The sequence below is a fragment of the Thunnus albacares genome, chromosome 9 (assembly GCF_914725855.1).
Source record: "Thunnus albacares chromosome 9, fThuAlb1.1, whole genome shotgun sequence".
Lineage (NCBI taxonomy): Eukaryota > Metazoa > Chordata > Actinopteri > Scombriformes > Scombridae > Thunnus > Thunnus albacares.
In genome coordinates this window covers 33,439,273-33,456,586 of record NC_058114.1, presented here as the reverse complement: position 1 = coordinate 33,456,586, position 17,314 = coordinate 33,439,273, and the positions used below count along the sequence as shown (strand labels likewise).

Here is a 17,314-nt window from a genome sequence, read left to right as displayed (position 1 = left end):
TACACTAAAAGATCTTGATTTCTCCTTAACTTGCAGAAAATGTCTAAAATCATATATCGATAATAATATTCAGTCATTTGTATCTGAAAATGAGTTTATGTTTGTGTTCACCTTTAAAATCTTCAGAGAACTGAATTCTTCTCTGTGTTAATGTAGAAAATGAGTCAGATTGTCTTTCATGCTACTGGTTTATTTAGCATTTCACATACTATATAAAGTGTCCTGTATATACATAATATACATTATACAGTTAAGAGTCAGTGCAGTGTTTATATTACAGTGTCAAAATGCTAAGGGCTAACTTCTTACACTTCACATTTTGCATGATGAATATCCAGTGTTTCACATTCAGGATGAATTCTTGGAGGACTCAGAATGCTGCTTTGCTCAACATTTCTTCACCTTACATCCACAAAGAAGCTCCACATTCACGTTTTTGTTTCCTTCCAGTCAAAATGTGTAGAAATCTAAGGCTGAGTGTGTCATTAATAAAGGTATTTCAATGGATATCAAGCCTTAATGTATGTTTCTAACGGTGATGTTACACTCCTGTATCAGGCTGGCCTTTATGCCCTCATATAAAATAAGCTATGATTACCAGCCACACTGTTTCAGAACACAATACAAGCCAAACTCATCATCCTCAACATGCTTTGGAAACACTTGTCGCTGATGACATGTGGCAAGCCATTATGCAAATCATCAAAGTTAATATGACTCATTTTCTTTCTTATGAAAGGCAATTTTAGTTACATTTTCCCAAACTGACTCAGGCACTTTCACTGCATAACATCAGGAGTGTGTGTTTCCATAGATCTTTGCAGAGGCGATGAAACAACAACACATACAGTATCACTGCACAGACTTGGGAGTTAAATTAAAAAAAAGGAAAAACAAACTAAGAAAGGCACTTCAGGGCACCAGATATGGCAGTGGGGTTCAAGTGGGTAGCGAGTTTGACACTTTTGACAATGTAACATAAAAGCCTTCCCACTCTGCAGACTGACATCTCAGCTGTCGCACTCATAAAAACACTGATGTGGTATGAATAGCTAACAAAAGGATATCAGAAGGCACAAGATCCAATAATAACTCAGACCTATTTATCAAGCTGTGGAGAATGAAACTTGTGCAGTTATGTTACATAAAATCCTGAAGTGTTAATTGTTGGCTGCTAATGAGTTGTGTTGCAATTCAACATGGAGAATCAGAATCAGTCAGACTTGCTGACGGCTTCTTCACTGGATTCAAACCTAAATGTTTCCTTGTCCATCAGGTCATCAGATATGTGTCAGAGTTCTCCAGGACATTGATCCATCAGCTGGGGAGCATTATGCTCATGATAAGACAGCGGAGAGCTGAATAAATCTCATTCAGTCTCATTCTTTTCTCATTCACACATGCGTCAGCGTCTGTTTGCCCGCCAGAAGCTCTGTCAGAAAGTGACTTTTTATCCATTTTAAGCCACACCTGTATGACACTTTTTAGATCTTGGTGGTTTTTTATCTTTATCTTTTAACCATGAACTGCTCATAGTGCTGACACTCTTGTCATCCGCAGTCTGCAAACAGAGAAACACAGATTTTTAAGGGTTTTAGTCACCAAGTCCAGTTGTCTTGGAGAGGAGGAGACCTCTGCTCTGTCCCCCTCCTCCTGGCTGTTGCGGGTCACGGTCTAGGGCTCTGCCACCACCCACCATGGCTAGCAGCGACCAGTGCTGGAGCTGGTACCAAACCTGATGCCAGAGTGGAGAGCCTGGTAGCTGTGGAGAATGGACTATCTCATGTGATGGTGTCAAGCATCACTATTGCTGTGGGAGCCGTGGAACCACGTGCTGTCATTCCATCGGTGCTGGTTAAGGTCCAGCGGGGTGCCAAGTGGGCTCGCACGTGAGCCAGATCCAAGTCCCCAGTTCTTACCTCCACATCTTATCAGACCAACCTCCAGACGCAACCATCTTGGTCTGAGGTAGTTTGTGGTGGCAGGAACTACTCAGGTGCAACAACATCACAACCTTGCCTGGAACTGTCTTTTCATTTGGACTGATCCATCCCCAGAAACTTTAGGCCTACATCTAAGCTGCCTTTTATCGCAAAAATTTTCAGAGAAAGCTGTTGCCAAACACTGCACTGCTGTCTTGACTGCACACAACATTTTAGATCATTCCAATCTGGTTTCCACCAGAAGCATTCCACTGAAACAGCTCTTCTCTGAGTCTCCAATGATATGATGATGTTTTCTGATGTGGGTGAATGCTCTGTTTTGGTGCTGCTGGATCATAGTGCAGGTTTTGATACTGTAGGTCACAGCATCTTCATTGAAAGGCTTAGGCAGTGGGTGGGTGTCTCTGGAACCGCCCTGGACTGGTTCTCCTCCTGTCTCTCAGATAGTTTTTCTGTCACTTGGTCCTTACATGTCTGAAACCGCTGCTCTTTCCTGTGGTGTGCCTCAGGGTTCTATCTTAGGTCCTATATTATTTACTTTGTATATGCTTCCCTTAGGTCATAATATTAGCTAATATAAAAGGTATCTCATATCACTGTTACGCTGATGATATTCAGCTGTATCTCTCTTTTAAGCTTGATGAGACTGACAAACTGACTGTTTTGTACAATTGTCTGACTGCCATTAAGGACTGGATGGCTAACAATTTTTTACTGATAAATGCAGATAAGACTGAGGTCCATTTCATTGCTTCATATAGCATAGCTTCCAAGGTTGCTCAGTGTATTGGGTGCCTTTCTTCAGCTGTACAGCCTTATCTCTGTGTTATATTTCACAGATATATTAGGCTGTGTACTTCGATCATCATATCAAATCGTTGACCCGTACATGTCTCTTCCATTTAAGAAACATTGCCAAACTCAGGTCTGTTGTATCACAACCTGAGCTAGAGATGATCACTCACTCTTTTAAATCATCCTGGGTAGACTGCTGCAATTCCCTTTGGCTTCCCATCATGTTTAGGATTCATTTTATGGTTCTTGTTTTCACATATAGAGCCCTATATGGTCAGGCACCCTTGTACATCTGTGATCTGCTCCATCCTTATATCACCATTTGGTCACTTCGGTCTTCTGACCAGGGCTTACTGGTTGTTCCTCGCTCTTGACTGAAAACAAAAGGTGTTGGTGTCTTTGAAGTGGTGGCTCTGGCACTGTGGAACACTCTTCCCATAGACATACGATCTGCAGTCTCTGATGCCTTGAAAAACAGCTGAAGACTCATTTATTCAAACTGGCCTTTGTCTCACCTTGTACTGTCTTGTGTTTGCAACTGTGTATTTTTAAGGTCTGTTGCCTATGTTTTATTGTTTGTTTCTTTTTACTATTTTTATGGTCTTATTTTTTAACAATTTTACTCTTGTAAAGCACCTTGTGACCTTGCTCTGTGAAAGGTGCTATATTAAATAAACTTTACTTACTTACCATCTTGTAACACAGTATCCAGTTCTCTTAAATACATCCATGGTTTATGCCTACTCACGTCTTTCCCTTGACTTTCAATGCAATTATGCCACATCTAAAATTTCATCATGTTCTGTTTGGACACATGTTATGAGTGTTATGTTGCTGAAGACACTAACATTAGTGAACTTCACTAAAAGGATTTTTACACATTTCTGAATGTTATGTAAAAGCTGCACTATTTCAAGACAGAAATATCAGACCTCTGTAATGCTGAAGTAAACCCACCAATGAAAGTGAACCTGTTAAAAGCTCTTAAACGGATGCAAGATCTCTACATTATCTTAAAAAAACTGGGAGCATCAGCAAATGGTGATATATAAACCTTTCATTTAATTTTTTTTTTGATTTTTGAACTGCATTGGGTAACATTTCCTTTGAGATGTTCAGTCATGTCAAGCTGGTCTTTTCAAGTTTGGGTCTGTTTTTTTTGTTGCTTTTAATGGACAGATCTGTCTCAGGTCTTTCCAGGTCGGGTACAAATGATTGAGGAATCCTACCTTGTGTGTCCAGGGTGCTAAAAGGGAATTGCATAAATAATATCACTGTCCAATATGATGCTGTTCTCGATGGTGCTCTCAGTCAGAGGTCAGTGGTGTGGCTGTGGGGAAGCTTAATGACAGCATACTGGCAAACATCTTTTCTCAAATCGCTCATAATCACATGGATATGAGCTGGAGGTCAGTCCAGCACTGACACTGACAGTGCTCAGCTCTATAACAGTCCTGTCCAGAGGTTATAGCAGGCTGTGTTGATGACAGACTCCAGGTGATGGTACATGGACACCAGCTGGGGAGGAGGACTGCTGCTGGCCTGAGGCTGTGATGGCAGTGGCTCCCGAAACACAACCTTTAGGCTCTGGAGGAAAATGTAAAGAAAACATTGCTGAGATGTCTGCATAACAATAATGATATAATAATACGTATATCATGCCTGTTTAATGACTCACTGTTTTTCCAGCTTGGGTATCCAGAAAGACCAAAACAAAGCAGTCCGTGAACTTCTGGTTCAAAACAGCCTGAAACAAGATGATGCAGTATTGGACATTTTTCAAAGCCTTTTGATTTTCTGTACCATGTTTTACATAAGCTGAAAGACTGAATGCTTGCACATTGTTTTTTTTCCACATGTGAAAATGTTAAAATACAGACACTAAGTACAGACCGAAAAGTAGCAAAATGGGCAAAGCTGCTGTGAATCACAATATTCACTAACTCAGAAATAAGGGTGTCTCCTGAAAAAATCAAAGTCTGATATATCTTATTCCTCTGTGCCATAGAGCTCCATTGTTGTCCAAAAATGATTGAAAACACATCAATGAACCACACTGTTAGAGTCACTTATACTCAGAAATAGCATTGCAGCACTGAACAGCACTGAACACTTGAAGTTAATTGTGATGGATTACACAACTCAAGCAAGTTTCAAGTGTGTTAATAGATTTCAGATTTTATGGAAATGAATGGAAACCAATGGCTTCCTGAAGGAAAGTACATCCAGAGTTCTAAAACACAGTAGTGTAGTGATGTACTTTTTGAAGTACTTTGGTATGTTGAGTGGCACAAAATACTACAGTACCCATGTGTCTCAGTGGTCGTGATGAAAAGTCTCTAGACAAAGCTATTAAATCAGGGTTGTAGTGTATTCAGAAAACTTTTGTTGACAGTCCAGTGGGTGAATCCCAAACTGATGTAGCAAACATTCACTGCACAGTTACACATATAAACATAACTTTTAGTTGACTGAAACTAATTGCAAAGACAAGAAAATGGATGACTGCAAGAAGTGAGTTCAGACTGTGGTCATCAGTTTGTCAATCTGTAAAAATTTGGCAAATTCTTTTAATCTCCAGCTTTCTCATTTACATATTGAATGAAGAGTCTTATAAACTGCAAAGAATTCCATAATAATCCCCTTCATGATAAAAAATAATCCCTCTAGAGTCCTTCCATTGAAACACTGAGCTCTCAGTTTTAAACAGACTATGTTCTTACAGTTAAATAACTCTTCCCTCTCTTCTTGGTGCAGTCTCTACCCCATGAATACCAGAAAGCACTATTAACACATCACCTTTGACCAGGGTTAGCTCTAGCACTAGCTCATCCAGGGTTCATTTGAAAAGAGAATGGAAATAAAAACATTTTCTCACAAGATACTGGATTCCATTGTCATCAAAGTGTCTGCAGCTCTGAGGGAAGCGGTTCAGCAGGACTTTGATCAGACTCTGGTACCAGGCTGGACTCATGGTCAGGAAACAATCCTGCAATACACCACAGTGCCATTACAACAACCTGTATTCTATTTATTAGAAACCAACACTGAAAACAACCTGCCTGTAGTTCAGTTACAGCTCAACAATATATAAAAGAAACATTTGTTTTGCAGCCCTTTCCTTTATTCACTTGTGTTTTCTACATGTTTGAACTGCGAGGTGAGGACTTGATTCACAAATCTAACTTCAATCTCAACTTGATAAACTTGCAACTCCACTTTGATTGTGACACCATTAACTTAATGTAACCTTACTTGGACTTTTTGACTTCGAATGACTTGATAACATCCACAAGCCACAAGATTAAAAGATATATTATTAAAATGTGTGCAGCGAGTGCAACGGATGTACTTTTAATCAATCAGGCAGCTGCCAATCATGTGGCACATCAGGAGGGAAAGATGTACTGTAACTGGCAGTGCTGACCAACAGAGAGACTGATAATGACTTGTTTAGGACTTGAAACACAAAGTTTGGGAATTGGTCCTGACTTGCTCAAGACTTGAGACTTACTAGTGACTTGAGTGAGTCCCACCTCTGAAGCCAAGTACAGTAGGTCAAAGTTGAATCAGGATGTGGGTGTGCAAACTGTTATGGGTGTTGGTCAATTTTACCCCTCTTGCCCTGTCTGATCTCATTGTGTTCCCAGATCCGAGCGATAAACTTGGTGACTACAATGTTTTTATAACCAACAGGAATGATGACCAGAAATACAAAAATAAGACCCATTTTGTAATAAACCACGATTACTCTTTAAATATTCTCCAACAATTGACCAGGCCTTGAAAGGTACACCCAAAGGTTAATTTTGGCAGGTGGGTTAAAGTGGGAGACTTACCAGTTGTGGGTCGATCTCCCCCACTGAGCGGCTCTGCACAGCCTCCAGCAGCTCCTCCAGCTCGCTGAACGACAGCTTGGTGAGCTTCAGCTTGTCCAGGGCCAGGTGCTCCCCATGGAACAGCCTCCTCCACAGGTTATCCCTGCGGCAGTGACCCATGGCCTGCTCCACGCTCACCTGGATCTGTCTGCGGGCTGTCGCCACCTCGTTGTTGAGCAGAGGGAACAGAGGGGAGGGGTAGAGCAGCCCCTGAGCCTCTGCTCCACCCCCCGCCACCCCCACCAGAGGGTAAAACTCATTTCCGTCGCTCGGGGCTGAAGCAGCTGCAGCTTCAGATGGTGTTTCCTCCCAGAGGTCCTGCTCAGTGCCGCGCGACCCGCCGGCCTCCGCTCGATCTGGAGGGAGACGGCCACCCAGCTCAGTGGGGTCACGGTGGATCTGAGGAAGCTTCTTGAAACGCCGCATGTCTGCAGTGAGGCGGGGGAAGAGCTCTCTCTGACTGGTCATGATCACATAGAAGCGTAACCTACACATACAGGTATATGAGAGTTTAGAAGAACATTCATTTCAATTGCAGGATTAGAGCCAAACCGACTAATGGGCCGGCCTTGTACAGACAGATACAGAGGAAGGATAAATAAATACATGAAAATTCATTAGTCATGACTGGCTATCCTAACTATCAAGCATTCATTTAAAGCAAGACTATGTCACTGTGGCTCAGGTGGTCATTATAGAACAATGGAACTTAATTTCCCTCCACTTTTCTTGATAGTGACATCATGAGTTGGCATGATTGAGACCACAAGCAGGAAACAAGGATGTCTCTTGATGAGGTTGGCGTGTTTATTTCTTATTTTACTTTTGTGATAAAACGCTGAAACGTAGTGTAACAGAGGCAGAAGTAGAGGCAGCAGACTGATGTCACTTAGACAGCAATGTCTATTTTAAGTTTACGAACATTAGCCACCATAAGCTAATGGTCACACCAGACCAGGTAAGTCTATTATAGGAAAGGCCCTGAGTGTACTGAACTGAACAAAGATGTGTTTCATTTCTTATGAATTAAAACTTTTATTATTGTAGAATATATCCTGACTAATATTGGATTTTTGAAGTCTATACTGATTGTTTCAACAATATTTAAGCGTCTTAAAAAATGCGATGGCAATACATTGGTCGATATCGATCTTGTATATTCATGGAAAAACTCACTTACATTTAACATATCTTTGGTATTTCTGTATCACTGTTTCTTGTTACTTATTGGCTGAAAAATATGCTGATATCTATACAGTATGTATGTGATAAGAACATTATATCAGCTAATTTTTAATATTATTTTGTATTATAAAATAAAAAAGATATACTTAGCACAATCACTTAGCAGAATTAATATCAACAACAAACCTGGCGCTGCTATTAATAATTATTTTCATTGTCAAGTCAGTATTTATTTAAATTAATTGATCATTCAGCCAACTAAGTTTTGAAAAAAACCATCTACAGTGATGTATTCTAATTGCTTGTTTGGTCTGAGAAAAACACCAAGTAATCACAAGTGAGAAGCTGGAACCAGCAAATCTTTGACATCTTGCTTATTATGTGTCTTAATTTTCTGTCAATTAACAAATGGACTAATCAACTCATTTTTTCAGCGCTGAGCAAAACAACTGGGTGCTGACAATTTGAAAAATACACAGTAAATGATTATAAAAACAGAACTAAAGAGTCATTCCCGGAATTTCTCAGAGTGTAATTGAACCCACTCACTGTTTGGCCCTAAACACCTTAGAAACACATGATCTAATGATATAGCTACTCTAGATGACATTACCCTGGCCTCCTGCACCACCCTAAGGAATCTGGTTTATTTTTGATCAGGACATGTCCTTCAACTCCCACATAAAACAAATTTCAAGTGCTGCCTTTTTTCACTTGCGTTACATTGCAAAAAACAGGCACATCCTGTCTCAAAAAGATGCAGGAAAACTAGTCCTCGCATTTGTTACTTCCAGGCTGGATTATTACAATTTCTTATTATCAGGCTCCCCTAACAAGTCTCTAAAGACTCTCCAGCTGGTCCAGAATGCAGCTGCATGTGTACTGACAAAAACTAGAAAAAGAGATCATATATCTCCCATTTTAGCTTTGCTGCATTGGCTTCCAGTAAAATCCAGAATATAATTTAAAATCCTTCTCACCTACAAAGCCCTTAATGGTCAGGCACCATCAAATCTTAAAGAGCTCATAGTACCCTATTATCCCACTAGAACACTTCTCTCCCAGAATGCAGGCTTACTTACTCCAAATGTATAATGAGAAGCAGAGCCTTCAGTTTAAAACTTTCCTTTTTGATAAAGCTTATAGTTAGGGCCAACCAGGCTTGCCTTGGACCAGCTCCTAGTTATGCTGCTATAGGCCTAGACTGTTGGGTGACTTCCCATGGTGCACTCAGCTCCTCTCTCTTCCTCTCCCTCTCCATCTGTATGCATTTATGTACCATTAATGCATGTTACTAACTTGGCATCTTCCCCTTAGTTTTGTGCTTTATCATCTAGCAGATGACCTTCGGATGCAGACTGCCTGCTGTCCCCTTGGTCCAGCTTGATGACCACTACTACCACTATTATTATTATTAGTCATATTTCTATGAATATTGTTGTTGTTATTGTTTGTATTGTTGTTGCTGTGCTTCTCTGTGTCTCTCTCCCCTCTCCCTCTTTTCTCTCTCAACCCAACTGGTCAAGGCAGATGGCTGCCCACCTAGAGTCTGGTTCTGCTAGAGGTTTCTTCCTGTTAAAGTGGAGCTTTTCCTTGCTGCTGTCACCAAGTGCTGCTCACAGGGGAATGTTGAGCCTCTAGACTGTAAGAGTATGGTCTAGACCTGCTCTATGTGAAAAGTGCCCTGAAATAATTTCTGTTGTGATCTGGTGCGATGTGAATAAAACTGATTTGACCTGTGGTGAGAGCCACGGCGTAACAGTAGTGCTGCACTCTGCTCTCACCAGTTAGCTTATTATTATTTTACACTTGATGCAGTCTTTAATGTAGTCCTCCTTACCTCAGCAAATGCCTCTCCCCGTCTGACTGCTCCTCAAATGGAGCGGCATTATGGCACACCACCAGGGACACATCAAAGTCATCATGGTGATGCAGGCCCTCCAGATCCTTGTAAGAGCCCGAACTAAAGCAAGGCAGAAAAAAGGAAAGGAAAAGTTCAAATAAAGCATTTGATGCAAGAAGAATTCTATTGTGTTCTTCAGAAGTATTTTTACCTATTCCACAGAGCCACAAGTGCGTACTCATGCAGGTCAGACGTCCCTTTCTTGTTGTCAGTGGTGACTGCAGCCTTAGACATGCGGAGGGGCTTCATGCCGTAAGTGCTGGCGTGGTCAGTGATGTAATTGTAGAGCTGGTGAGCAGTTATCATCCCAGTGGAGATGGAAAAGCTCCCTGATGTACAAGGATCAGAGACTCTCAGAAAGATAATCACAGTATATCCCAGTTCTTCCTGCCCACCCACAGAGGCTTAAAGCCCAAATACTGTATCTATCTGTTATCTCTTCAATGACACCTAATGCAAAGAGGAAAATTAATCTCGCAGTTAGGATTTAACTCATCTCTTTTCTGTGCAGTGAAGCAATTTGAAAGATTTTCTCTAAAGATTTTTTAATGAAATTCTCTTTTTGCTGACAGTGAGCAGTAGAGAGAGGAAGACCGGCTGGAGGAGATGCTTGATGTACAGTGCAGGTGATAGCTCAAATTCACTAACTTAAAGCAATTACATGTAAAAGTGACATTAGTCCACCAACAGAGTATTTAAAGATAACAGGAATAATCACCTGTAACACAAACAATGTCATATAGTCACACATGAAAAGCCAATGATGACCAGCTTATGTTTGAAAACCACAGCATTGCACAGAGGCAGTGTGCATACAAATGACCTCAAAAAGCCACTGGCAGCCCACTTGCCTGAACACAATGGCATAGAGCATGTCCAAGTGTATTCATTCTAAATCATTATAAAGTGCCTCTTGGTTCCTCACACAGCTTAGCATTTTACTTTTTTATCATCCTTTATTTTGAATTCCGTGCATAGTAGCAGATTGTCTTACTGTGTTTTTATTGTGTTTGTTTCGTGTATTTGTGTTTTTACGCTGCTTTGCTTATAAAAGACTTTCTTCTTGTGGAACAAAAAAGAACTGAACTGAACTAGAAGACGGGATGACATCAATAATATCTTATTGAGGAGAGAGGCTTTTTTACATTTATACTATCTTGACACATTATGCTGAAAAGTTCTCAATTTAGAATGTGAAACCTTTTTGGTAAACTATTATTTAAAAAACAAAAAACTTCTCTAAAAATATATATTTAAAATTTCTATTGTTATGCCTTTGCGCTGGTGACAGCGGTGGCCAGAGGCATTATGTTTTTTGGCCTTGAGGGAATTTCTTCAAATTTGGCACAAACATCCACTTGGACTCAAGGATAAACTGATCAGAATTTGGTGGTCAAAGGTCAAGGCCACTGTGACATCATAATGTTCTGCAAAAACATTTTTCTGGCCATTATTCAACGTCATAACTCAGGAACAGAACCCCTTCTGTTGATTTCACATTTGGTCTAATACTGAATTTGTGACGCTCATCTTGGTTCCCACCTTGTAACTGTGGTGATTGTTTAGATCTTCTGCGCTGCCTGGTTGAAGATGTGTGTGAAGCATCCACGTTTTACGATTTGTAGCTTCTTTGCAGCAACATCCATATCTGAATCATTGTCTACTATCATGGCTACAACTTTGTGTTCTGTCAGAATCAGCTTTATTGGCCAAGCATGTAAACACATACAAGGAAAATACTCTTAATACCTTTTATTAAATTCCTTCAAAGTCCTCATGATAAATATTATATGGACAGACATGGAATGTAAACTGCAACTCGACTGGTTGGCGAAGGCATACAACCACTAGGTGGTATTTCTAGTTTTATTATTATTTTCTTATTTATTCATTTTTGTATAAATGTATTAATTCTTTTCCCTTTCATTTATATATTTTATTGTATTTGTGGAAGGGTCCTGTCTCTCTGTTCTGTTGTATTCCAATTGTGACACCTGTTCTCAATGATCACTTCACTGTCTTCTGCAGATCGATCACTTGTTGTAGATTGCCATCATGTTGAGACGTGTATAATGTGATGTCTGTGTCTGCAGAAGATCCGATTGATCAAAATGTTGCACAGCAACAGTGAATAAATTAATAAATAAGACATAGCGGGGGCAGAGAATAGTGTGCGGATTCTACTTTTTGCCAGAGACAGTTTCAGTGTTGTTTGTGGTATAACTAAGCTTAGATGTGGAACAGCCATGAAAGGTCTTTTAAAGGTCAGTTGAAAAGCATTTTTGCACCAAATCTTATATGGAGGAAAAACTCTGCTGCACTGGTCTCTATAGGTTGAAAGGTAGAAGTCAGTCAAACCTCTGACCTCTCCCATGATTGCAGCTACAGGAGGTTCACGTGTGGACCCAGTAGTGATTAAGTGTCCAGCAACTGTATATTGTGAGGTGCTATACTAGACAGGGTGGAGAGAGAGTGTGTAGCAACCACTACATGGCAGTGAAGTAGGATTGTTACTCTGGGTGTAGTTACTCTGTGGTTTATTACAAGTTGGATGTTATTTTCATAGTTCTGCCCCTCATTTCTATCATCTATGCCAGGGTAAGATTTTGCTCACCAGGATTAGTGCTTATTACCCAAATTGTCCTTCACAGTTTAGACTCACTTTCTGCTTCAACTTTGTTCGTAGTTGTGAGCATTCTGGTAGGTTTTCTTGTGCAGTGAGGTATATTTACTGACATTTCAGCTGCACTCACTTTCAGTTTGACTTCCAGATCAAGTGGTTTAGATCTTCTGACTGCTTGTGTTTCTTGCACTGCTGGACCTACTATTAGCGATGCCACTGTGTTCCCACATCTCAGCTATTACTTTCCAGAGTATATTGGCTGATGGCCAGGGCTATAAAAATAAACCCAGGTTGTAATAAACCAGTTCCAAACCAAATCTTACTCCTAAATCAGGAACATGGCAACGTAGTCACAGATTAAAAGTAACATCCTGTTCAGTCTGTGTCCAGTATTCCAGATTCTGTTAGATTACAAAAGCTGATTGCATAATTTGAACACTTCAGTTGATAGGGCCAAGGCAGCAGAGCAGTTTCTTCTTTTTTCAAGAACACAAAGAGATCTATACAAACCATGTGGTGGTTGCAAATGAGTCTTTGACAAAACCACTGCACAGACAAGTATCCTCTTCATGGTGACATGAAGGGAGCAGATCTGAAAATCTGAGATGAATGTATGTCCTTGGTTACCTGACTCACTGCTGACTATATATCTGTATCTTGCAAGAATAGCAGCCATGTTGAACGAACAAATTTATTCATAACATTGAGCAAAACAATTGCTTAAGGAAGTTGTGGTTGCACCTTGTTTGTGAATTAGGCTCACTTAATCACATAGTATTAAAGGACAGGTTCACAATTTTTCCTCACTGTAATCATTCCTCCTGTTCATACTGGCCATTAAAAGATCTCCTTCAAAATGTTCAGTTCAAATTCAAAAGTAGATGTGAAGCTTATATGAGTCTTCATCAGTCTGAGTTAGTCATATCAAGTGGATATCTGACACATTTACAGTCTTTTTAGCATCAAATTCCCTCTTTGTGTTTCCTCGGACAGTGTTTCCCTGTTGAGCTGTGGTGGAAGTATAGTAACAAAAAGAGGGACTTTGGCATTAAAAAGACTGTAACGTTGAAATTTATCTACTTGATTTGACTCATTTGGACACTGAAGCTTCATCTTAGCTTCAGATAAACTTTTAAATACATTTTTGCACAGAAGGAGGACTGTGGATTTTGTCCTCCATCAAGTACATTGTAAGTGCATTATGAAGGGATCTTCTAATGGTCAGTATGAACAGGAGGAATGATGATGGTAAGGAAACCCTGTTTCGATGTTGATTTAGACACCTTACTATTGTTTTAAGACAGACTTGAAAAACTGTGAACCTGTCCTTTAAGATGTAGTTGTTTGGATAATACAGTTTTCTCTTTCCAGAGCATACCTTTAGTGAATGTGCCCACTGCTGGTCATTCTAGATGTCCAGAGAAACTAAAGTTGTAGGGCAGTTTCTCTAGAACTTGTGTGCATGCCCAAAATTGATCATGTACTGATATAAAATATGAATTTACACCCCAGTCACCTTGAAAGACGTGGTTGCGGCCAAACTTGGGAATATCTGGATGATGGGAGATGAAGTCATCCAAGAAGTCAGTGAGCTGGTAGCCCTGGCGCAGCGTCATGTGGCAGCCAACTAAGTACTGGTGAACTACTCGCAGGTGGAAGTCGTAGCTGAAGGAGTGAACGTGCATCAGGTCCCGTACCTTATCACATTCCTCAGTGAAGAGCATGGAAAGCTAAAACAGAGGGGTGGACACAGTTGTTAGCAGCACAGCATGACTAGCTGATAATCACAGTTTGTCTGCGGGGCAAAAGAAGCCACAACTAACACGGATTTTCTCAGCTGCAGGGGATGCTCTGACTCCAACTCAAGTCTGATCATTTTCATTACATCAAGCGCTCTGGAAAATCAATAGAAACTGGCAGATGAGGCTTTCCCTGAACGGTTATCTGTGTAATCATCCATTAATGAACCTGTTTTGCATTTGAAGAGGAACACCCTGCCGTTACAGCTGCTCCCTGCCTCACCTGCTTTTTGCTGTGCACCTTAAGGCCCTGCTGCTCCTGTTACTCCCATTACTCCTTGGTGAGAGCCTTTTGTAAGCAACTTTGATATCAATCGGATTCATAATAGTATCTTATTTAATTAAATTCAAACATCAAAAGGGGACTGACAAAAGCATTCATTACAAATGCAAATGGCTTCACTGCGAGGCTACAGCGCACAGTTAATTACAGCGCAGTAAGAGTTTACAGGGAGAGCTAAATGCTACTCCTGCATTTACTTTCATCTGGACCATTTGCCTGGAACATATACAAATAGGCTTTATCAAATCAAAGAGGCGAGGAAAAAAAAAAGCTCTCTTTATCCAGCAGAAACTTTCATCTGTGTGTCAGTGTCTCACACCTTTTCCTGCCTCAGCACTTGTCCAGACTGTTGTAACACTAGCAAAAGGGTAGGCGACTTTCATCACCATCCACTCCGCAGAGATAAGAGGAATATTCTTTTGGTACAGACAAATGAAAAAGATGAACATTAACTTTTCTCTCCCCACTGGTGTTCCTGCAGTCTGGCAGACAAATTAAGTGTGACCTCTTAGCCTGCTATCTATGACTCCATAGATAGCAGGCTCTTTAGCTCGGAGGCACAAAATTTTCCTATGTGTGTCCTCTTGACTATCAAGCTTACATTTATTATTCCCTAACCTGTAATCCCAAACGGTTCATGTTCTAGCTAATTAAACACCCCGTGTAACTTTGACAAGAGAAAATTGTTAGGTTGAGTCGCAGGGCTGCGGCTCGTCTCCTGTCAGCCTGGCTCAGTGGAACTTCAATTAATGACAGTGGCTACGTAGACGGGAAAAGCTGTAATCATTGGGGTCATCCAAGAGGAAGAAAATACGCAAAGCAAGTTGATTGGAAAAAAGCACAAGATTAGTCATTGACGGGAAAATTAAAAATGGTTTTACTTCGAGGTTGTACCTCTGCATACTCATGTCCTGGAAAACAAATAATTCAACATGTATTTTATAAACATGCAAACACTATATCATTATGTCTATGATGTGATATATATATATACACACAGTATATATAGTAATAGTAGTATTTAATAATAGTGTTTTAAAATCGGTCCTTTGACACACTGGTAGCTGGTGCAGTGATTTGAGGCCGGTAATAATGTGTTGCTTACAGAACTCTGGTGGCAGAGTTGTAAATGAGTTGCAGCTGAGTGTTTCTGGACAGTCATATGAAGGCACCAAAATAGTATTCCAGCCTACAAAAGGTGTTGTGTGGACTTCAGGTCAGCAACCGGACCTGTACCCGTCAGGTCCCGACAACGGGTCACATTCAATTCAGGCTTTTTTTTTTTTTTAGTTTTTTTTTTTTTTTTTTAGCAAAAACTAAATTAATTTCAGATCTAACTGAATAAGAAAGTGATCTCTTTCTTTCTCTGCCGATCACCTGTGATGATGTGTGTCATGTGTTGCAAGTAGATATGCAATGCCGGCTGGGAAGTGGGACGAGAAACAGAGCATAGCCGCTGCGTTGCAGTAGCTTGGCGAGCAAGTGGTCGGTAATAGATGAAATAAAGCAAAAACTTCCAAAAGAGGAACTTCTTAACATCCCCAGTGATTTAGAGAAGGTTACCGCATTGTGGAAATATTCTGACCTTGTTGTGACACCAGATAAAAACCTCCAGCCTTCCTCCACAACTCTTAAAGAGCCGTGCAATCATGCTTGTACAAGGTTCTTTTTCTGCATTATAACTGTTTGGATGTTTTGTGTTTAACAGCCATGTTAATCTGGCCGATATTGGGAAAAGGTGAAGTTCATCTACTAACCAGTAAGACAGATCATTTATTATTTTGAGATGCTGCAGTGTAACATGCTGGTAAGCTGACTGCAATGTGTGTATTGACATTAAAGCTACAGTTAATCAGCTGGCCCATATAGCCGTGTGGGTCTGTTGCCCTTGTCAGATTGGTTATTTTTATGCATGACTTTTGTTGTGATATGGCGCTATATAAATAAAAATTGAGATTTCTCAGTCATACCTCCTTCAGTTTTCACCATATTTTAAAGGTGATAGGTCTTTATGTGTTAACGACTAGGATTTCTGACTAAGTGAAAGGGGTTCAAGGTGAGCACTGACTTTTAATCTTTCTTCTCTTTAGCACATCCAATCACTGATTGAAACTACAGCTATGTTAAGTTTAGTACCTTCTGCACATATTATGGCATAGATACAATTGTGTGGCCTACTTTAAGTTAGTGGGAGCATGTCAAGTTTGAACAGATGAGGCCCAACAATGGAACCTTGGGGAACTCTTTGCACATATGCAGTTATTAAAATAAATATGAATTACACAGATTCAGAGCCAGAAAATCCAATCCAATTGTCCAGTCTGTTAATACGATCCTCTACAGCTGGCAGAGCAACAGCAGTTTTCAGACCCGCGTTTTTAAATGACTGACCCTTTAAAACCAAAGCGATATGAAGCTGACAGTGGAAAAAGCCCTGGGAGAAAGTTCTGGCTCCAGTCAATCCCCGAGCTATTAAAGATGCAAGAGGGAAACACTGTAAGATTATCAAAGAAATGGCACGGGCACTTAGCGAATCACAAGCAGAGATACCAACGACACCCAAACCAGCAAGCACGGAGACAGACAGCTTGTTGAAAGTCAAGAAGGAAAAAGAAATTACAAAAGGAGCTTGACTCAGGCCTGAACCTCAAAATACTCAACCTTTGCCCAAGTGTAACTAAATCCATCTACACCTGGTAGTTACTATTAACTGTAACAGTCAAGCTCTATGTTGTGGGGGCCGTAGCTCCCGCAGGTTTGAATGCACACTTCATTAGACACTGAAATCCATCCATCCCCGAAGAGACAAAAAGGACAGACATGTAGATTTGGAAAAGGAAGAGACCAGGACTGATGGCAGCAAGCAGAGCGGCGGGGAGGGGTGAAGCCTGATTGTAGTGAGACA

At 40.5% G+C, this 17,314-nt stretch overlaps 1 protein-coding gene across 9 annotated transcripts in view; it reads right to left on the bottom strand.

The window, feature by feature from the left end:
* Window positions 1-169: 169 nt before the first annotated feature.
* The window catches only part of szt2 (SZT2 subunit of KICSTOR complex), a 112,395-nt gene continuing 95,250 nt past the window's right edge, over window positions 170-17,314 (bottom strand). For all 9 annotated transcript variants that reach the window (XM_044361657.1, XM_044361659.1, XM_044361656.1 and 6 more), the window contains 7 exons: window positions 13,844-14,057; window positions 9,856-10,033; window positions 9,642-9,764; window positions 6,578-7,103; window positions 5,617-5,727; window positions 4,417-4,485; window positions 170-4,325 (listed from right to left, as the gene is read on the bottom strand). In XM_044361657.1, coding sequence (XP_044217592.1) covers window positions 4,182-4,325; window positions 4,417-4,485; window positions 5,617-5,727; window positions 6,578-7,103; window positions 9,642-9,764; window positions 9,856-10,033; window positions 13,844-14,057 — 1,365 coding nt within the window. In that variant the 3' untranslated portion in view covers window positions 170-4,181. The remainder of the gene's footprint in view (window positions 4,326-4,416; window positions 4,486-5,616; window positions 5,728-6,577; window positions 7,104-9,641; window positions 9,765-9,855; window positions 10,034-13,843; window positions 14,058-17,314) is intronic.